The 23,888-nt window shown below is 35.0% G+C and overlaps 1 protein-coding gene across 1 annotated transcript; it reads left to right on the forward strand.

Moving 5' to 3' along the window:
• Positions 1-2,162: 2,162 nt before the first annotated feature.
• LOC140769013 (PTI1-like tyrosine-protein kinase 3) lies at positions 2,163-21,961 on the forward strand. Its single transcript, XM_073109520.1, has 8 exons — positions 2,163-2,325; positions 3,174-3,309; positions 6,072-6,322; positions 6,468-6,594; positions 6,680-6,953; positions 12,176-12,308; positions 21,180-21,266; positions 21,412-21,961. The coding sequence occupies exons 2-8, from the start codon at positions 3,213-3,215 to the stop codon at positions 21,556-21,558; spliced, it is 1,116 nt and encodes a 371-aa protein (XP_072965621.1). The 5' UTR covers positions 2,163-2,325; positions 3,174-3,212; the 3' UTR covers positions 21,559-21,961.
• Positions 21,962-23,888: the final 1,927 nt, after the last annotated feature.

A 23,888-nucleotide genomic window follows, 5' to 3' on the forward strand; every position in this document is an offset into this window, starting at 1 on the left:
TATGATTATGACTAATATATCCCTAACTTATATGCTCCAGATTTTTAGATAGGATTATGAGATTGAATACTAGGGGTGTGTCGTGCATAGTAGGTTTAGTATGATTTGTCATTCATAATTAACATTAATGATTGAGATATTAAGAAATGCGTTAATTTTTTGATATATTTATATACATGATTATTGAGTGGTCATTATGTATTATATGTGGTTCTATTTTAAATTGTCATAGCATGGTTATAACCGGCACGCATCATATATTAGCATTATTATATTTAAAAAAATTATCTATGATTGTACTATTAGAAATATTATATGGAAATACTAGAAGTGACATAGTATAAGAGATATTTTATGTAGAAATTGAATTGTACTAATATTGTATATATTTATATTCTATTATATTAGATGTGATTTGTATATCATATATTTGAATTATATTTTATCCGTGTATTAGTAATAACTTGATGGTTTATTGAGGCTTGTATCAATTCTGCTCGATTATATAGTATTCTAGTATGAGTTAGGATATTTATATGCTAATATATTTATGTGGAATGTAGTATGATTTTTGAGATGAATTATTTTAAGTACAGATTTATTTCTGTGTGATCTGTGTGATAGTAATAACTTGATGGTTTATTGTGGCTTGTATGAATTGGATTGTAGCATGTACATTATGCATGCTATGTGGCACGTGAGCGAGCACATGGTCGTTGAATGAGAATGTTATAAAATTTGTCTTTCAATAAGCTCACATTAAATGATAAATGATAGCCAATACACATGTTCCTATTGAAGATATTCTGATCCGGTTATGCCAAACCAATTAGGGGCCAAGTCCCACAACTAAGACACAAGAGAATAAAAGTAAAACAAATGAGGAATGATTTCATTGACGAGCCTAAGTGAATGTTAAGTATCATTGGTGGACAGTTTATTTTAGCAAAGTTTTTATAAAAAACTTTATCTTTGAAAGAGATGTGCAAACCCCAAAGAATTTTTAAGTCTCCTGCCTACAAATAGCAAATATTTAAAATACAATAAACAGTTTTAATAGTGATAGTACTTCAAGGGTGGAGGCCTAAATTCAGCTGCCATACTTATCTTGAAGGGACAAATAATGACAAAGATTCTTTTGTATAAAACAACCGAAAATGTGAGTAATATAATCTTTATTCTCGTTTCTATATATTTTTTTGGTTGGATGATTACATTTAAGTTGTGTGAATTATCACTATTTTCACATAGATTCATTTCTATTTCTATGTAATTGTCATTGAAATATTTTAAAATATGATAATTGCCACTGTAACCTTTAAAATTTAATAATTCCTATTAGAATCTTGTGACTCGTTCGGAATTGTCATTATGGTTTGATTGTAATAAAATATTCATAATAAATTATGTTAATGTTAATAAATACATGTAAATAAATACTTCTTTCTTCAAGTTTAGTATAAAAGATTTATTAATAATTTTAATCTCACATAAAATAAGATATAATTTAATATATATAAATATATAATATTGGGTAAAATACTGGACAACTTTTAAATCAATTTAACAATTTATGCAACGGTAAACTAATCTTTTTTTACTTAATAAGTTTGGTAAGTTATCTTTTAACTAATAAAATAATATTTTTGAAAGAGCTCGATAGCTTAATTTTTTTATTAAATTATTTTGAAGAGAAATATGAATTTAATAATATTCCAACTAAACCGCTGCCACTGAAATTTGAACCTAGCAACACTCATATACGACGGACCGCTTAAAAAAGAGCATAATAATTTTGTGGCAAATATAATATTTAAATTTTTTTAGCGGTAATTATGTAAAATATCTTATAAAATGACACATCGACTTGTCTTTTTGTTTGAAAAGACAGAGATGAACTTGAGGGTAGAATGGTCATTTGGGTATTTTCGACGAGGTTAAAGTGTTAAAAATAAATAAATAAAAGGGTTTATATGATAATAAGCAATAGTTTAAGGGGTTGAATCGTAAGTAACCATTTTTTCAACCGTTTAAAAGAAATGAATGAAGAATAACTCAAAAAATGAAATATGATAAGTTAGAGTAAATTTACCTTTTTACCCTTTGGGTGCTAAATGCGGACAATACGAAGCCTACATTCGAACAACAAAAACGGAACAAGAGAAAAACAAGGGGCAGGACTTCTATGCGAAGCTCAGGTGGCTTGGCCTCCAAAAGCGCGGATTCGCCACCACCGCCTTCTTCCTCACCACCTCCTCCTCCTCCTCTTCCCCGAAGCCCTAACCCCAAGAGCCAGGAGCAGCTATCCCTGCGGCGAGATTCGAGGTAAAAGTCCCTCCTTTCACACTCCATGGCTTTCTATCCCGTTGGAATTTCTGCGATGGGTTCGTCGGACTTTTGAGCCAGGTCTTAATTGCGTGCGTCCTCCGATTCTTTTCGTTGGGCTCGTTTTCGGACCTTGGGGTTTGGAGAATCTGCGTACGATTGGCTCGTTATGCAAGGAAGCAATCCATTTACCTGAGGCGTTTTTTCTTGATTGGAAAATTGTGGGGTTGTGGTTCCTTGGATTGGTTTTGGGGTTTGTTGATTCTTTGTTTTTCATGTAGGCTGTTGATTTGAGGTACTTGGAAATTCGATTTTTTTATTTGTTTTTTGGATCCTGTAAGAATGTGGGTTTTCTTAATTACTAGCGGAAATCTTTAGCAGTGTCGTGAGGCGTGACTTTCGCCAATGATTCGTCTTTTTGGGCAAATTCTAATTCCCTGTTGAACCATTTCCTTATATAATTGTTGATTATTAGTAAATAAGGAAACTTTCTTGTATCTTTTTTGCTTCCATTTTGCTTTCTATTTCCTAGGAAATGTTCTCGTTTTAGTCGTATTCCATTAGTGGAGTAAAAAAGTCCTTTGTTGTTGATAAGTGGAGAGGCTAGCTTGCAATATTTTCCTAGCTTTTAAACGTCCCTAGTTAATAATTGACATAATTGATAAACTTGTAGAGCCTATGAATAATGAATTTAGCCCTGATACCTTGAAAGCATGTTTATGGCTTTGCCAACATTCTGTTGCATGATTATGTTCTATAAAAACATTCCTGTTGGGTATCCCTTGCTACATCGTGAATATGCAACTCGCACAATCTCATAAATGATTATATTATTTTTGGATTTAAAGGTACTTGAATCACAAAGAAGAGGTTTGAAGAAGAAGTGTATGATGCGCCGCTGGCTTTGCTGTCGTTGTCAAGTGGATGAGTCTACCCATGAACATGAGAATGAGTATTTCAAAAGCTCGGGTAGCAAGATAGATGGTGTGTTCTTTTGTGCTTTACTTTTAAGTGTCTACTTAGTGGTCTTGACAATCAAATCAGTAAAAGAAATATCTACTTCTATGACATTAGCAATTTGTAGTACAATTTTTCTATGATTTTGCTAGCATAACATGAAAGATTTTGTGCTTGATGATTGATAAGAGCTTTGTACTGTAGTATCTTGAGCATGAGAATATCCTTTTCTACAGTTACTTGTTAGGTCTGTCATTGATCCTATATTCACTTTGGAGATGATCTAATACATCTGACACACATATATTAACACTTTTCTTCTTAAATTATTTGGTGTTTTACTTGGTATGAATGGTCATAATCTTGTTCATTACAATATTACCTTATTGAGTGTTATGCTTTTCTACTTGCGTTCCTGATTACTAATGACTAATTTAATCGACATTTGACAATTAAGATTTCAGTAAAATATATCTAATCTCCTCCAACAAAGTAGCTTGGGAAGCATTTCTTTTATGCTCCAATGACCTTCATCCTAACATGTATGCAGAATTGACTGGCCTATGTGCCATGCAGTTATTATGCAGAGCCTGATTTTCCTTCAATCTGGAACACCATACACATCTTATGTGAACTTATTTCTTTGACACCTTTGTATGTTGGCAATTACATTGATATGTGACCTAACATCTCAATGATATTTCTTTGTTACTGCTTCACGCTTAAAATACACAATTTTTGCTCAAAGGAATTGTAACTGCAGAGTGCCATTCTGTTCCAATTGAAGTTATTGTAGATGTACTTTGTGGTATGAGCCTTATATTTTATTGATACAGGCCTTTTGTAAAGTTAACTCTTGCTAATATTCCTATAAATTAGGGCATCTGTATATTTTAAATATTACCTTTCGCTGTTTTTTTTTTGCAACTGTTGCGGATCTAGTTAATCTCATGCTTGAGGTGGTAAGTCCAGGCCTATCTTGGTCTTACTTCTTTGTGTTGGTTTATAAGACTTGGTTTAGTTTAAATAATTGGAGCCACCATATAAGGTAGTTCAAAATCTAAGAAACACAAACATGGACACAGGATACTGATACAACACGATACTTATGGAAGATCTTTAAAAATAGGACGCAATATATTTAAGACCAAGGTTCGAAAAATCAAGATAGAGATCCTCCCGAAAAAATAATCAATCAGATTGGCCATATCAGTCGCTCGGATATAATTGGACTATTTTTAATTACATAAAATTTAAATATTATTTAAAAATGTAGAAAAAAATTTTAAATTAAAACAAATAAGAAAATAATAATTACTCATGTATGAAGTCTAAAAACTAAAAAAATACTTGCTTAAAACTGCTACAATGAAGGGGAGAGAGAGTGGAAGAAATGAAAAGGTAAAAACGAGAACAATTCTATAGCAGTGAAGGAGAGAAAAGAGAAAAAAAAAGCTACAGTAAAGAAATAAGAGAGAGATAGGAAGAAAGCAAAAAAATAAAAAAAATCACATAACTGAGGTCGTCGGAGTTGGATCTGTATGGTGGAGTTTGCTAGAGATAGATATCTGTATCGGAGAAGCAATAGTAGAGAGAGAAAGAGAGAAATAGTGAAAGAGTGAAAGAGAGAGAAATAGTGAAAGAGAAGAAGAAATCTGGATCAAGATCGGCCTGGATCCGCTGATCCTACTTGATCCCACCTGATCCCACTCAATTGGTTGGGATCGGGTTTGGATCAGAATTGGCTAATCCTTCGAACCATGTTTAAGACAACAAAATAAATAAATAAAAACATGATATATATGTATATATATATTATTGATACATCTAAAGAAATATATTTCTAAATTATAATGTATATAGACAAGTATGCACAATCTATTCATGAGAGAATCAACGTGTGCACAATATGACAAAGATATCTTAACAAGTCACATATGATAATGCTAATATGTGTCCCGAGTGTCTGAATTTATTTTATTTATTTTTTAAATATCTGATAGTTCTTAGAAATGCCCGACACATGTCCAAGTAGTGTTTGACTAGTGATGGACATGGACACGACATGGTATCTGATGTATTCGCACACCTGCACTTTCGAGTTTGAAATCTTGGAAACTCTTTGGTCTTTTAGAATTTAGACCATTAGATAAAACTGATTGCTCATAAAACAAGGAAAAACAGATCATGCTCATCCTTGTTTACTAGTTTAGTAGATCATATACTGTGGGGTTTTAGTAATTTATGCAAATCAAATCTATCTTAAGATTTGTGTGGCCACCTTTATTTTCCCAGTAGTTTCTCACTGGAGATGGTGCTTGGAAGCAAATTGAGCTACTGTAGATCGTTGATGAAGGCTGTACTCTTTCTAACTTGTTCTTAACCTTCAATTGGTAAGGCTTTTTTTGATCTCTACATCTTAAGCCTCTTAGGGATGGCAAACTGTCATTCTCATCTTCCAGTGACCCGTTTCTTTTAGTACTTTTGTAACCATATATGCACACACACTAGACTATAAAGTATACAAATTACCATTCTTTATCAGGTTAAGCTTTTAAAGTAGTTTGTGCATATATGTGCATGTTTAATCTTGGTCTTCTTTTCTATTTTTCTTGTCTCTATTTGGTGTTCTGCATTATCTTGCTGCAGAATCACCACTCTGAATTTCATAGGGAGGTGGTTCCATTATATTGAATCATTGATGTGCTGCAATCTTTTTCTTTTTATATCTGTCTGGTGTTATTTGTGCCTTTTCTGTTCCTCTTTGATTTTCTGCTTGCATTTTACAGGAATTCAAAAGGGTTCAAAGACTTCTGCTGCTGCCAAAGCTGAAACCCCCAAAACACCTCCTCCTGAAGTGCCTGCACTATCATTAGAAGAACTGAAAGAAAAGACTGATAATTTTGGGTCAAAGGCTTTGGTTGGTGAAGGGTCATATGGGAGAGTGTATTATGCAGTTTTAGACAGTGAGAAACATGTTGCAGTTAAAAAACTTGATGTTTCGTCTGAGCCTGATTCCAACACTGAATTTCTGACACAGGTCTGGCTGCTAATAATTGTTATGGCTAAAGATTGTCACTCTTATTTGTTTTGTATATAGTACTAGGTCATGCTGTTTCTCTTTTTACCTACTTATCCATCTGTTTTATAGGCCTTAAGCACTCACAATTACATTGTGATGTCAGGTCTCAATGGTATCAAGATTAAAGCATGAAAATATTGTTGAACTTCTTGGTTACTGCGTTGAAGGAAATTTTCGTTTGTTGGCCTACGAATTTGCAACTATGGGTTCCTTGCATGATGTTTTGCATGGTATAACCTGGCATTCTCTATAATGCATGTATCCTCAGGTTGCTTATCTCTTAGAGGGAGCCCTAATCCTTTTCTGGAATAACAGGAAGGAAAGGAGTCCAAGGTGCACAACCAGGTCCAGTGCTTGACTGGATGCAACGGGTGAGAATTGCTATAGATGCGGCGAAAGGACTAGAATATCTTCATGAGAAGGTTCAGCCTTCCATTATACATAGGGACATCAGATCAAGCAATGTACTTTTGTTTGAAGACTTCAAAGCAAAAATTGCAGACTTTAATCTCTCAAATCAGGCTCCAGATATGGCTGCTCGTCTTCACTCTACTCGTGTCTTAGGAACCTTCGGTTATCATGCACCAGAGTAATAACTCAACTCATATAATCATGCAGTATGTGTTGGCATCAATAATGAGTTAATTCCCTAGATTGTTATATTTAGTCTTCTTTACCTCTCAATTATGTTTTTTTTCTTCATATGAAAATATGTTGCTGGCAAACTAATATTACCCTTAATTTTGATTTACCATTATTTCAATCTTAGAATGTGTAGCCCTTTTAATGAAGGTCAAAGCTTTAATCTTTCATTTTATCTAGTGAGAAACATAACTGTAAATCTTGCTATCTTTGAAAGACAAATTTTTCCCTATAGTCTGTTTAGCATAATTTAACTGCTTAGGAGTACAGATTATTATTGTGAGGAAGATGATGCATCATTTTTTTTCATCACTTTCCTTATCTATAAATATTAATATCATATTGTAGAAAGCTAGAAATATCTTCTGTCCTCTAGATGCACATTTTTAAGTCGATGACATGTGACCTCATCTCACACAAGAGTCAATTAAGAATCGCAATCTCATGATATCCCCCATTCCCAATCTTTTGACAGTATATGTATTTCAGGTTGAGTTACTAAGGAGCTAATGTTTTATTTCAAATGGATTGTGTAATGTCTTTATTTCCTAGTTTGTCATATGTAGGGATCTATGAAGCACGGATACGGATACGGGATACGGATACGATACGATACGGATACGGGGATACGGCAAATTCTCAAAATACAGGATACGATACGTCTAGGATACGGCAATTAAAAAATCTAACTATTAGTATTAGTTCTAACCGGTATACTAATATTTAAGAAGATGAATTCATGATTTCATGTCATTCAAATTAAATATAACCAGCTAATCTAGGAATCTAATAATGGAATAAATCTGAAAATTCAGAATCATAATACTTAAGCAACTAGAGAAGGTTTAAAGCAATAAAAATTCAGACATGCAATACTTAAGTGATCATACAGTTAAACTGTAAATAAGGCAAAGTAGAAAAGGAAAAAAAATCAGAGAAGAAATCTGCACAATCGAAGAAGAAAAAAAAAATTCAAACATGCAATACTTAAGTGATCATACAGAATTAATTAAACTGTAAATAAGGCAAAGTAGAAAAGGAAAAAAAAATCAGAAAAGAAATCTGCACAATCAAAGAAGAAAAAAAATTCAGACATGCAATACTTAAGTGATCATACAGAATTAATTAAACTGTAAATAAGGCAAAGTAGAAAAGGAAAAAAAAAAATCAGAGAAGAAATCTGCACAATTCAGAGAAGAAATTCAGAGAAAGGAAAAAAAAGGAAAGGGGAAGAAATCAAATGAATAATTCAGAGAAGAAATCGAGGAAAAACTGAAAAGAAAATTGAAGAAAAAAAAAAGCTAGTTCATCAAGAGAAGAAATAAACATACCTTCGTCGAGAGAGAGGAGGAAGAAGGGAGAGCGGTGGCTTGTCGAGAGAGAAGGGGAGAACAGGGAGCGGCGGCGACGGCGTGGTCGCGAGAGAGAGGGAGCAGCGTCGTCGAGAGAGATCGAGAGAGAGAGAGAGGGAGAGCTAGGGCACGGTTTGAGATATCAAATTGGGGGTGGAACGACGGGGGTGGGGGGGGGGGGGGGGGGGGGGTGGGGTAGGGGTGGGTAAGTTAAATTTCTTAACGGGTTTATAAAATTAAACTCACCCGATTACCCAATTAAACCCAAAACGTATCCAAAACGTATCCGAAACGTATCCAACACGTATCCAGCCGTATCCACCCCGTATCCGAAAATAAAAATTAATTATTTAAATTTAGGATACTTCGAAAACGTATCGGATACGTATCCGGGCCGTATCCGGCCCGTATCCGTATCCGATACGTATCGGATACGGATACTCCACCCAAATTGGAGTATCCGTGCTTCCCAGGTAGGGATATTGTCTCTCATCTACTTGATCTGGAAATCTGAAATTCGTTACCCTTACCTCAGGGCTCTTTATGTAGGTTAGATTTGACCAGGAAGAACAGAGTTGGGCTTTTGCTCTCAGAACTTATGAGTGTTCCATTCCAGGCTTTCCAGAATTTTAATGAAAAGAGAAAATATCCCATCTGAAATAATTTCCACTTGTCTTTTGACTAAGCTCATTTTCATTCGTCCTCCAAATTAAGGTTCTAGGTATCAGTTTCGGGATAAAATGTTTGAAAAAACGATATATATTGGCCATATCGGTTGTATTGGCTTTCCGTTTCAGATGATTTGGATTGGAAATCAGCTGAATTGGCCAATCCATTTCGGCAATTTGAATCAGGATTGGCCGATACTTCAATCCATGCTCCAAATAGCTTAGTTATTATGGCCTCCTCAACTCTACACGTGCTCATAGAATTGGATCTGATGCCAAACAAGCCTTATGCTACTACCAAATTGATTCAGAAAATAGAAGCCACAGTAACAACGAAGCCTCAAGTCATTCTCTTTTGATTGGGTCATCCTTCTCCTCACCGCCTCTTCCTATTTTTTTTGTCAGTTTCTCAGCCCTCTCAAGGAGGGTCTTTCTCCCCTTCCTTGCTTCCTTGAGTGCTAGGGAAGAATCTTCTTTCACCATTTCCTTCCTCGTTTCCTCCCTGTTCACCAATCCCTTAATCTTGCTCTCTTGAGGACTAGGAAGGGGTGGAATAAGGAAAAGAATTCTGCTTTGGCTTGCCTTGTTGTCGCTGAGCATTTTGGTCCATAGGTGGTTTTTCAGCTCTATATCCCTTTCCTTCTCTATCCTTTTTCTTTTCCTTTCTCTTATAAGGTAGCTCGATGATGTCTCTAGGTCTTTGACACTTTGGGGTTTGATGGGAGATAAGGAATCTTGTTGGAAATTTAGAGCTTGTAAGCAGACAATTATGTCCCACATGGATAGACATGACATATACCAAGCATGTCACAACCACCTATTCACCTAGTTCACAATCTATATTTTCTTAATCTATTTCGCACCTTTGGTCATGCATTGCCGGAGCCTTGTGTACCAGGGTGCTTTTGTTACCTAGACTAACATTTAGTGATCAAGATCCCCTGATAGCTGATTTTAAACATTTTCTGTGGCAACCATCAATAAAGATTTATATCAAGTGAATCACACATAGTGTTTTGAGGTACTATTGTAGCCAATGACCTCCAAAGGTTGTTCATAAAGTGCTGCGTTATTCCAAGCAGTTTGGAAAGTCTAATATCAAGAAACAAGATCTTATGGTATCATTATTGTCAAGTGGATGTGCGATAAAGAAACACAAGTATGAATTTCTTATCTATATGCTCTACTAGATGTCCTTTCATGATTATAGAGATGAATATTGCCACAACATAGAAAGTAATTTTAGTGGGTCCACTGGCTTGACAACACAAGAAAACATTTATGAAAACAGAAAAAGACCCACTCATGGAAGAGACGTATAATTGCTTGTAATTGGTCCTTGTTGTTTAGTAACTTTAATATATATATATATTGAATTTTAGCATTTTTTTTATAACTTCATGTTAAAAAGTGCTGAAACCAGAAGCATGGATGTGGATATAGGATATGGATATGAGACAATATGGATAAGCAGATATGACAAATCTCAAAAAATAAGGATACTGATACATTGCCTATATATATATTCACATATATATGTACAAAAAATTATAATTATTTATAGCAAATTGTGAGACATTTATATAAGAGCAAGAATATTGTTCTATAAATCACGAATTGATTGTGCATCTATGGGAGGAAATCCTAATATTAATTCCCTTCAAATTCATAAATCATGAACAATAATATAATACTAGGGTCAAATGACCTAATGAAATTCTAATTTGACTTATCGTTGAACTCTCAAAAGTCAAAAGTACCCAAGGTCGAAGAAGTATACTTTTTTTATTATTAATTTTGAAAAATCAGATACATAAAGGAAGTATCTGACACGCACACCTCCCTAAAAGATAAAATGCAATTAAATTTGGAAAGATCAGGCTACACACATCTTGATTGGGGGGAAGTTGTGTTAACATAAACAGTGCACCAAAATTTGGAGTAAGTCTCGTTTAACTTTGAAGTTTTGTTTGAAACAATAAATATTTATATCTATTTGGTTTTAAACAGAAGTATCTAATTTCGATTAAGTTTCAGCAGTTCTTTTTTGTAAGTTAAGTTGAATTTGAGAATTTGCAACCAATTTAATATTTGACACTAGTTTGAACCTAACACCTGATTGCTTTATGTTGTACGTTCACAGATTATAATTGGACTTAAGTTGGAAAGGTTATGCTTGAGGTTGCCAATGCAATCAAAGTAAATGTAGTTCTTTCTTTTCAAAAGTACTGATGGTTGATGTCTTAAATTGTCAACATTGAGATATTGCTACATACCTAAAGAATAAGAGAGATATAAAGAAGCAGATGATTCAGATTTGTATATTTCAGATTAGAAACTCTGTACCTTCATCACAACACCGCATACAATTGAGATGAAATGCAAAGAGGACCTGCTAACAACAAGTGCACCATTAGCTAACATGTATAAAAGCTCACATCACATGAGCAACTCACTCAAACATCGTCCACCTGTTTTAATTAAGTTGTAGCATATATTAGAAAGAAAACACTTGATCTTCAAGATTTATGACTATCTATTTCATAACTTTGTAATCATTTTCATTTTTCTGATTTTGAGATTTAAGCACTGCTCTTCCTTGAGAGAGCCTTTAAAATCTTCCATGCCCAAAACATTTATAATTCTTAATCTTTGAATTCTCCATAAATATCTAGTGTACGTGTATATATGTTCTTACTCTTATTATCTTTGCTTGCTTTTGAATTTACATATTCTTTCAATTTTTATATGTTAAACTACACCTTTGAAATTTGATCCAAATCTGCTGATCTGGAAAGAAGTTTATCTATTTGGGCTTTCTAAAAGTAAAATAGATAGTTTTTTTTTTCAGATATATCTTGTTTGAAGTTTGAATTAGTTAACTATTTACCCATATGAATTTTTTGATCCGTCAAATCCTTATTGAGGCATAACCTAATTATGACTAAATTTTGAAAAGATTAATGTAAAAAGCTGAAAAAGTGTATATGAAAAGAAAATTCATTGTTTCCAATGTTGTTAATGCTGCAGTCTAACTTGATGCCCACCCATCTTATGATAGAACTTGACTTGTGGTTACATAGTTAAGCATAATGTTCAGAGCACTAATTTTCATCTCCTAAGGAGTATTATGTGCCAATGGAATGCAGGTATGCTATGACTGGCCAACTGACACAGAAAAGTGATGTATATAGCTTTGGAGTGGTCCTTTTGGAGCTTTTGACAGGAAGGAAACCTGTGGATCATACGATGCCTAGAGGGCAGCAGAGTCTGGTTACATGGGTAAGCTTAATTATCTAGCTGTTTATTGTTGATTTGAGTAGTGACAGTACTGAATGTATTTCGAACAGATTACAATATTATGTGATTTAAACTTAAAAATTATTTGTTCTTATGTTAAGTACTGTCCATTTCATTCTATCTGATGATAAGAAAAATGCATAATTATGTAAACAATAACAAGAATAAAAATAAGGTTTAATTACACTAACACCCCCTGACATTTAAAACGCTACAATTAGACCCCTAAATTAATCGAGCATTGTAGTATTGCCTTTCTATTGTATTGACGTTCTATTTTTTGACTGAAAATAGTCACGTATGGTTTATGTGTGGGATTTGTAACAAATATGCTCTTAGAATATAAATATATTTTAAATTAGGACAGGAATATCCTTCTTTTACCTTCTTTTCTTCTTCATTCATTTATTTCTTTTTTCTCCTCCACCCCAACCCAAACCCTTCTTCGTCAACCCCAATCCGAATATAAACCCAAACCTTTCTTCTTTCTTAGCTCCAACCCAAACCTTTCTTCTTCCTCAACCTCAATGCAAACCTAAACCCAAACTTTTTTTTATTCCTCAACCCCGATCGCTACACAAACCCAATTTCTTCTTCTTCCCCAACCCAAACCTAAATCCAATCAAATCATTTCTAATCAATTAACAGTAAATGGTGAAATAGCAGATAGTTTAAAATATAAAGACTAATATAACTGAAAGATAAAATAGGTAAATTTTAAGTGGAGGTAAATGTCTTCGTGCATTTTGCTTGGTTGCCATGTTGACCAGTACCTGAAATGTAGAGAGATTCATGCGCCAATAATTATAGCTTAGTGAATGGAATTCATTCAAGAACCAAATAAATCCGAGTCCAATGATACAGAATGACGATTTCACCAAACATGCTTATAACAACAGTAATAACAATAGCATGTAATAATTAGCTAATAATTTGCTTGTGAAGAAAATAAAAGTTCCAGTAGTCGAAAGAACCAATCTCGGAATTAGACGTTTGAAAGCCAATTTCTAAGAGTAGGAGTTTTAAGGCATTCGAACGGCCCCTCCAGGTGTTTGACGCAATTTTCCCAAAGTATGAGCGTTAAGGCGTTCGAACGCCTTTCCACTATCCTAGGCCAATCACTACCATGCACACATTGGCCATCCTTTCCACGATTCACTCCTATAGATTTGTCCTCAATCCAAAATCTCTCACATTTCTAAAGTCACGCATTTGTCTAATTGTTGGATTTATGTGTTCATCTTAACCTTGACAATTCGCGGTGACCCTAACTTTATGCTCGAGAGTTGGAATCCATTCTGTCTTCGGATTTGGACTCACAACAATTGTGGGGTTGGTAAGGTGATTGTTATATTGGTATCATGGCAGCTCAGACCTTGGACCACCTTGAAGCTCCATTAATGTTGAGCATAAGGTCCTGAAGGAATCTTGAAGAAATGGCGAATATGGATGATCATCAGATTGTCGTGAGAAGAAAAATTGAGAGATACAATCAAGCCTAGTCACTCGGAACCACCTACGGTTGGCCATGTTAGGCCGAAGGGTAGACGTGTCTCCACGGACATGCTACTCTTTCGTATGTTGGAAGAAATGACGAAACGGAAAGCGGCAAAGGCAGCCCAAGAGAAGATGGTGGCACTCTTAGCCGATGTATTTGTAGTTAGGGTGATTGTCCCTACACCATCGAAACCTTGTTGGAATAACCCATCACCAAGGAATGAACCATTGCTGCCCACGCCATAAGGGCGAGAAGTAATAGAACCCAAGGGACTTTGCGGAAGATGAAGGGTGGCACTACTCCAAAAAGGATGAACCACATCATGATGACATGAGAGACGATCATTGAATAGGCCAAGGATGCTCTCCTTACAGACCTGCACAAGGCGCCCATCTATGGAAGATTGGGGCATTTGCATTCGAACGATGAGCATTGACCTTCCCAAATTTAAAGGTGGAGACCCTGTGGTGTGGCTGTACCCTTGTTGAGCAATTTTTTGCCTTTCAATGAATTGAGAAAGATGCCAAGGTATTGCTAGCAAGTTCTCATTTAGAAGGGTTGCCCTTTTAAGTACAAGTCGGCTTCTGCTAACGGTAGGTTGAAGAACTGGGAGGAGTTAAGTACTAGAATTTCTCGGTATTCTAGCGCCGAAGGATATGAAGATTTTGATGCCCTCCTCAGTAAGCTTGTTCAACGAACTACTGTTGGTGCTTACTAAGAGGAGTTTGAGAAAATTAGTAGTAGATGCAATCCAACATAGCTGGATGTGCTACTACGAAGTTCATTTGTGTCGGGGCTGCAGGGAGAGATCTAGACCTACGTCAAAGATCTATGTCCAGCCTCCTTAGATGATGCTTTTTGGTATGCGATATTGATAGAGAGGAAGCGCAAAGAGCTGAGGGGTAAAAGCAAGGAACCATATCTTGGATAAGACAACAAAGACCCAGCTTGCCTGATCATGACTACGAGTGAGCAGGCTGCTATACCGAGACCAGTAGCAGGTTTTCTAGGTCTTTAGGCTCTACTAAGCCTTTAGCTGATGTGAAGGGAGGCCATCCACCTTAGATTCAAACTCTCATATCTACGTAGGTAGAGGAGCGACGAGCAAAGGGTATTTGCTTTCGCTACGAATAACCTTCATATCCGATCATTGGTGCGCAAAGACGATAAGAAGCGTGATGTTGATAGATGGCCATGAGGATATTGACGAGGACATGGCTATAGAGGAGAAGAGCGTTGAGGAGACTTAGGGGCAGATCATGTACGAGCACGAGGTGCTAAGACCTGCGAGGCAATATGTGAGCTCTAAATGATGATGGATCGTTTTCCTTACTCTATACCTTGAGGACAAGGTGGCGAAGCATGGTGGACTATAGCAAATAGCTAATAGTTTGCTTGTGAATAAAATAAAGGTTCCAATTGTCAATATAATTAATATTGGGATTGGGCGTTCGAACCGCTCTTCAGGCATTCGAATGCCATTTCTCGATAGCAGAAGGAGCTTTAAGGCTTTTGAACGGCCCCTCCAAGCATTCAAATGCAAATTTTCGACGACGAGGTCCTCGGGTCTAGGTGTTTTTGTTTAGTACTTTTGCTTATGTTGGGTAGTCGGACTTGAGCCTGTTTGATTCGACTGCCAAGTCTAGTCAAGTCAGGGAGCCATCTATAAATAGATGTGGTGTGCACCTGGTTAGTCATATTGGATTATCAAATTATTTTTGCAAGATTGTCTTCTTTTTTCTTGTTTGAGTAGCCCCAAGCCGTGGTTGCCTTAGCCACCATCTAGGCCGACCACCGCTGCCTACCTCCTCGTCTTGCCGTACCCCTTGACCCTAAGGAACGGCCCTACTTATCTATCCATTTCCTTTCGATTACATCGATTTTCACCATCGCCATCTCTACCGCCTTTCCACTACCCTAGGCCAATCACCACCTTGGGCACATTTTAGCCACCCTTTCCACGATCAAATCTGATAGATTTGTACTCCATCCCAAATCTATCACATTCCCAAAGCCACGCATTCGTCTAACCATTGGATCTATATCTTCATCTTTACCTTGACGATTCGTGGTAACTCTAATTATTTGCTCAAGAGTTGGAATCCAATTCTGTCTTTCGGATTTGGATTGCAGCGATCATGGGGTTAGAAAGGTGATCGTTACACATCATAGATAATAATAGTGTAAATCATATCTCATAATATGTTTCGTGTCAATATAATGAATCTTTCTTAATATTAATAATGTTTATGTCTAAATTGGGTTAATGCCATGTGGATTCATATCAATAAGAAGTTACATCGAGACGACGCTCAAGTCTTTTCCTCATAATTGATTCGGTTAGGTCACTAGGAGTTGTTATTGTGATAAACACACCATGTCTCTTCCACTAACTATTAAGAAAGATTAGAGTCACCACAGGAAGTTTTCAATCTAATCTGAGACTTTTCTTTAATTCCACCAGAGTTATCTAAGAAAGTCACTACAGTGATCTAAAATAGAACTCTCCTAGATTTTCAAGTAGAATTGAGCCACCACAGAAAGTCCCAAGCAATTTATGTCAGAATTGTTCTCTAAGTCATACCAAATGTTAATTATGTGTTTCCACTAATATTCATGATGATTAAAATTGCTATTTACATAAAGTATAATAATACATTGAGTCATATGTTTTGTACACAGAAATATAATATTTAATTTGCACATAGAAATATATGTGATCAAGTAAAAAGTTTGAAATACAAGACGAATAAAATGTGAGTGAATCTTCTCACCTTTGTTTAGGTGAATCAATTGAAATCTCTAGTTCATGTGCTAGTAAAATCATCACCTTTAATAATAAATAAATAATATATTTTAATTTAAGCTGCATACGTTATTGCACTTCCACTTGGTATGAATGTCCTAATTTATATGATTCAAGAAAATATCGATTTTACAGGGGGAATCCAATCGTATAGGAACCTATCTCGATTTCTCTTTTGCTAGGCCCATAGCTACCGTAGGCGTCGAGACATTTTGAATGACGACTATCAAATATATCAAAAAATGTTACGAGATTGATATTAACCGAATTTAGTATAAGCTCAAGACACATAAGTGCTCTAAATATGTTTCGACTTGTGATCAATCCATAGATACTGATAGAAAATAAATAGACACTCAGGATTTGCAAATAAAAGTGCTAATGCTAATGTCGCGACTAGTCCATAAATTGTAAGCTTCCATAAAAGCTAGACTCAATAAAGTTTCTCATTTTTTACCTTTTGCTTTTGGTTGTATAATAATTTCTTATATTTAAAATTAATTAAATTGATAAAATGGTTTAATTTAAGCCCAAAGAGTTGGGTTGGGCTATGGCTAGCCCTGCAACCCACACACTTTTAATAATCGGGTTATGCCAAGGTCTAAACCTCAAACTGGTTGGGCCTTAAAGCCCAACTCCTTAATACATATTAGACTAGGTTGGGTTGGGGTTGGCCTGCAGCCCTCCCACTTATTGGTTTGGGCTGGGTCTTCACTAACCCAACCCAAACCCGAAGACCTGAAGTCAAAAAGCCAAAAAGGCTTGACTCGGGTTGAGTTCGAGGTCAACCTTCATCTCCCTTGATGGAGGTCATCATGAAAGGGAAAAGAGATCCATAGTGATGATGCTGCCAAAGGGCTAAGCCGAAGCATCCACGTGACCTCGACGACTCCTACCAAACTTCTGTGGTGCGCGACCGACGGTCATGGAGCTTGCCTCTACAACCCTGAGCCACAAGGACTCATAGTAAGAACTTCAATAGCACGAGGTCGACATTGCAAAGTTTCGATGCACAAGTGGTAGCGACCTGAAGCTGTCAGCTGGCAAGCCACAAGCACAAAAAATTTAGATATTTTTTTGTATAAGCTCCCATTGCTTTGGCGCTACTTCGGTGGTCCAATCCTCAGTGAAAGCTCCAACATGGTTAGGAGAGAGAGAGAGAGAATGACGTAGGGAGAAAAGTTGGGGTTATAGGGGGCCACTCTTGCTCTTGTCGCATAATGGTAAGGGAGGGGGGAGGGGAAGGGGGAGCTCGTGCGCCCTCTTTCTCTCTCTTTTAGTTATTATATGAACAACAACGAAAGCATTTGCTAAGGATGTTTTTAATCAAGACGAAAGTTAGGGGCTCGAAGATGATTAGATATCATTCTTGTCTCAATCATAAATGATGCTGACTAAGGATAGACAGATGTTGCTCTAAGGACTCCACCGACACCCTATGTGAAATTAAAGTTTTTGAGTTTCGGAAAAAATATGGTCGCAAGGTTGAAACTTAAAGGAATTAATAGAATGGCACTACTAGGCACATGCAACTAACCCCAACCTCTGGAAGGGATGCATTTATTAGATAAAAGGCCGATGCGGGCTCTGCTCATCGACGATGATTCATGATTACTTTATAGATTGCAAGACCTTTGTTCTGGCAACACATCATTCAATTGCATAAGGAATTAACACTTGTTTCTTCCTCAACACGGTATATATATGATAATGTCAACATATCGGAAGAAATTAAATTGTTGTTTATTGATGATATTTCTGACTTTGCTGATAGGTGAAAAGTTGCAAGAAAATTTGTCGATTATTGTTTAGCCATATAAGGACACTACTCGCAGCAGTATTCAGTTAAAAATATAGTTGTTGCTCTAAACTTTGTACCTTTTAGCCTTACCTTGGATAATCTTGAAAGTTGTTGATGTGATGTCATACTACTTGATTTGCATTGATCTTAGATCATTGATTGACCAAACATACAACGAAAAAGTATAGGATTGTACTGCTGCTACCATGTCTGGTCTGCAAGAGCAACTGAGCTTGTTTTTCCCCCTTAAATTGCTGGGAGTCAAGAGGATACCATTAATTCAAGATGTACCAGTTTTGTTTTAGGTTGTTGTAAAAAAATAAGCAAGAACAGTATTTTTAAGTTTTAACAAAGAAATCAGTCTATGCAACTGCTAGGGTGTCTTCCTCTGTTTGACAACAACAATCAAGTTTATAGCTCCTTAACTTCTCTCTTTCTTTTTGTCCTTCCCTTTCTCTCTGCTTGTTCCTTTCTCTTCTTGTCATTTGCATGCCGTGTGTTGACGTGGCACATGCTGTGTGACTGTTGGCTGGCATGCCTCATAGCACCTGCAAAGAGCAAGGAAATCTTTGAGCACGATGTAAATTGGAGAATGTACACTATCTATTGTTTCACGTTTCAATGTAAAAACCTCAGTCCACTATCATCATCTATCTATTGTACCTTAAGTTTATAACTCAAGCAACATGGAACAGCCATAATGTCTTAATTCCTTGCATTATCATCACCTTTCCATCGACCAATATAATTTAAGTTACTATTTTGGTCACAGATTATGTGAAATGGTTCCTTTACCTTACTGTGAGCTGCTTGAGTATTTTCATATTCGTTATTTAAGACACTCAACAATGAACTCTGAATCTTCTAAGAACAATCTCTTAAATTCCAATGGACTCCATTTTTCCTTGTGACTTTCAGTTTTCCACTTTTCCTCTCCATTTCCATGCACTATCCCTTTTCCCATATTCTGTTTACTTCTTCCTTTTGGTTGACATACAGTAGACAATTGGACTTGCAAGAATCACTTTCTGTTGTATGGTGACGTGGCTTTACTCCCTTTGGATGGCTGTGCATCCACCATTGGGTCAAACTGACGAATTTTGTAGGGATGGGATAGGTGATAAAATAAATGCTAGGTATAGAACAGGAAAGGACGGAAAAGAGATGCTACATGCTAAAAGAAACAAGTATTCCTAAGGCAGATCTGGAGAGATGAATTGGTTTGATTATCAACATTCCTTCCTTTTAGTCAGTAGTGTTTTGAGTGAGAACCCTACCTACCCTTTACTTTTCTAATCTACTTCTTTTCCAAACCTGTAAACAATTTGTAACAAGTAACTTGTGTTTTACCATAAATTTGCTCCAACCGGAAAGGCTTGAATATCCAATTATGACTTCAAAATTAGCACAATGTAGGCAAGGAAATTTTATAGAATAATGAATATGTTGGAGCATAAATTTACTTCCTCTGCTTATGATCTCTCATGGCATTTTGTAGGCTAATTGGGATGTTTGTGTGATTTTATGATATGCTTACTGGAATGCAAGGATAGTCGTGCTGGTCGGCATGCTACCTGCCGATCGACACATGCTGTTTCAGTGATCTATCAACATACGGCACGGGCTATGCACAATCCTATTTCGGGCCGTGCCAGGCTCATATTGTTTGATATGGGTATAGTATCGGACAACACTCATTGTGTTGCTCTAAATCTATTAAGTTAAATAAAAAACACTCAAAATGATATATCTAGCTTAATTTAGTTAAATTTATCATTTGTAAGTCATTTTATATAGATCTGATATTTTGGTGCTAGATTTATTAAAAGTACTTTTCAAAATGTAGGAATCAAAGGGGAAATTCGATTTCCCTCAAATCTTTTCCTAGATATTAAGAAATTCAAAATTAATTTGTCAAATTCATTCAAATTGGGTGAAAATAGGTGTAAAAAAATGTTAGATTAACTCTATATGATTTGATTTTGAACCCAAAGTTTACAGCTTTGAACTAAAATTTTAAAATAATTAGAAATTACTAGATAATAAATATTTTTTTCCGAAAGTTAAGAACTATTATCAATTAATGAATGTGTTCAATCATATCATATGTCAAATCATATTTCTATTAGATATCTTTAACAAAAAAAAGTCATTTACAACATTATCTACAGATCAAAAGGCTAATGTAGGCTTTAATACATATATTAAAATTTAAAATATGTATATAAAAATCTAAATAACATATTAGATGCATACTAGTAGGTATGCGTGTGGCACACTAAGCATTCCCAACTGGCACAGGGTGTGCAAACAAGGTATTGGCATGATACACGCCATTGGCATACAATTCTTGGTGGACTGTCATGATTATATTACATGGGTTATAAGGGCTGAGGCAGTAGATTGGGAAGTGTAGATTGGCGATCATAGATTTCACAATCTTAAGCTTGCCAAGTTATGACTTTTCACCCTATAAGGGGATGAGTGGAAGGATATAATCTGATTTAGTGGTCTTCTTCTAAATTAAATTATTTACTAATGCAAAGACCTTTGAGATCTACACCTACATGCAAATAACTAGCATCCATGCTAGTAATGAACTTTGTTTATCCTCCATTCAGTGAGCAGTTGTCATATTAGAGTTGATGATTCCATTGCTAATATATTCATTCACTTTTTGTGCATAATAAGAAAACTGCAGAAAACAAGTTCTCTATTTATTCATGTGCTTTCTTATCCTTTACACAGGCAACTCCAAGATTAAGTGAGGACAAGGTCAAACAATGTGTAGATCCAAGGTTGAAGGGAGAATATCCACCAAAAGGAGTTGCCAAGGTCCCTATCTATAACCTTAGTGAACTAGAAATATTTTTGTTTTTGGCAAAAGAAGAATAATTATCACCAGTTAATTGACAGCATCACTGGTGTTATTCATGCAACATTTGAAGGTTTACCATGTCGTTTATTTCTGTTCCTGTAGCTTGCAGCAGTGGCTGCTCTCTGTGTGCAGTATGAAGCTGAGTTCAGGCCCAATATGACAATTGTGGTGAAGGCGTTATCTCCACTTCTCGTAAATAAGCAGGCTCCACCACCTGCTGCTACAGCTGCCTCAGCTCCAGATAGTTGAGGTCAGGGGTTAAGCACATAAACAAGAAAATGGCCTCTTTTTGGTGCACATTCACACACAACCATCAAGTTTCTTCTGGGTTTAATCTTCTCCCAGTTTTATGTCAAGGACTTGACATGAATCCATAATTATTCACATCCATTCTACATCTTGTAAACTGCTTTCCATGGTTGATTTTTCCACTTTTATGTTTGGCTTTACATTTTTTTCCCTGGTGGGTGTTAGCCAGTTATGGTTAATTGAGCCTGTATATTGATAGTCCTGGTATTTCTCCTATTGTAGCTGTCGTATGACATAATTTGGAACACTAGAGTGTGTTTTAGTCTCTAACAACACCAAATTCCTGTACCAGTAGCTTGAAAACAGTTAATCTTATGTTTGATAACAATATTTGTTCTTTCCAGTTTTCATCTGTGCTGAATTGTCTTAAAAGATATGCAGGGACCACTGGAGATTGAACTATTTTCTGGCCTGCATCATCCAGAAACACTCTCATATTCACTCAATTCTGTTAGGTCTTGCTTCTGTTTGATTGGTGGATTGCACATCCGAAGTGTGCAGGCCTGTTAATGTTTTCTTTCACATTCTTCACAACTTTTTGGGAAAGTTGCAGCAAAATCACATTTGGGCATATTTGGTTTTCACTTAATATCATTTTCAATTTTCTTTGCAGATGATGAATTTTTTATTTTTTACTTCATGTTTATTTATTTATTATTTAGTACCTCATTAAATATTGATGGGATATTCTGAGAGAATTAACTCGGCACTGCCTTTTTTTTCATCTCTTTCATCTTCATTTCCTTCTTTTTCTTTCTCTTCATATATTGCTGCCATTTCTTCTTTATCTTCTTCTAGTTATACATCTTTCTCTTTCTTTTCTTTTTATTCTATAAAGTCTCTCTAACCATTTTTTTAATTAATAAAGTAAGAGACTAATTAGAAAAACTTTAAAATTTGTGGATTAATTATAAAATTTGTAAATTAATTATGAATTTTGTAAATTAACTATGTACCTAATAATTAATCAGATAGTAAAATAAATATTTATCACTCTTTTTCTGTAAATTAACTATGAATTTTAAAAATAAACTGTGAAATTATAGTTATAATAAGACGGATGAGAAGTTAGAAGAGATAATTTTATATTCAAACTGTTGGAAATATTTTGTAATCACTAATACTTTTTTAATGGTCATTAGCACTAATTTTAATCTAACACAATATCTTAAATTTTTATTCCCAATTGAAAGAGCTAAAGAATGAAACGCTATAATTGATGTTTTAAAAAGAAAGAACATTAGTACTATGAGTACCTAAAATAACGGAAGAAATATTTCTTTCACTATATAATTTTATATTAGCTACATAAATAATTTAGGAATTTTGTAGTTAATTTACAAATTTGATGTTTATTTATGAATTTTATAATTAATTTATGAATTTTTTAGTCATATTTACTAACCTTATTTGCCTTCTTTTTCTACTGGAATCAATTACATGAATGAGTAAAATATATAATAATAAGTAGAAAAAGAGTAGATTGAAGAAAATTATAAATTTAACTATAAATTTTGTAAACTATGAAACTTTTGGGGACAATTCATAATTAGTAATACTTTTCTAATGGTTATGAGCACTATTTTAATCTAACACAATTTTTTAAGTGTACATGGGAGTTTTTTTTTTTCTAATTGAAAGAGTTAAAAAAAAATATTAACTGCTATAATTAACCTTTCAAAAAGAGAACATTTGTGCTATGAGTAGCTAAAAGAAAGTGACAAACATTTATTTTATTATATGATTTATTATTTTCTATATATTTATTTTATGAAATTTATTGTTAATCTACATATTTCAAAGTTTTTTCAACTAGTCTCTTATTTTATTAATTAAAAAGGGTTGGATAGATAGAAGAACCCGCAGTAGGAGGCGGCTAAATGATAGAAGGGTAAACTTAGAATAAAAAAAAATAAAAAATACCTCATCTGCAAAGGAAAGCAAATGTATTTTCGGTGCAAATTTCTTAAACATTTCAAATGTAGTAATTACGGCTATCTTATTTAAAATATAACAATTGCCATCAAAATTGCTGGTAGAATTGATTCTATTGTGAAGTTTAGAGTGCTAAATATGTGTTACTGAATTTTTTTTCTTAATAATAAGTATTAGATATTTGGATTCTAATTTAATCGATATGATTCGAAATTAAGAACACTAATGTGATATGAGCTCTTCAAACCCATTGGTACTATTATACTATTGGCTACGGAAAAGCGAACTATTTGGGGCCAGAGATCGTTAAAATGCTTACTAATACTATTATTAAA

This window comes from Typha angustifolia, chromosome 10, assembly GCF_048772165.1.
Source record: "Typha angustifolia cultivar Huaian chromosome 10, ASM4877216v1, whole genome shotgun sequence".
NCBI lineage: Eukaryota > Viridiplantae > Streptophyta > Magnoliopsida > Poales > Typhaceae > Typha > Typha angustifolia.

What these genes read in the sequence shown, in the direction of transcription:
- LOC140769013 (XM_073109520.1), top strand. Translation starts at nt 3,213, where the DNA reads ATGATGCGCCGCTGGCTTTGCTGTCGTTGTCAAGTGGATGAGTCTACC. An exon ending in TTCGGTTATCATGCACCAGA is followed by an intron (nt 6,954 to 12,175) that starts GTAATAACTCAA and finishes AATGGAATGCAG; the next exon opens with GTATGCTATGACTGGCCAAC. An exon ending in CACCAAAAGGAGTTGCCAAG is followed by an intron (nt 21,267 to 21,411) that starts GTCCCTATCTAT and finishes CTGTTCCTGTAG; the next exon opens with CTTGCAGCAGTGGCTGCTCT.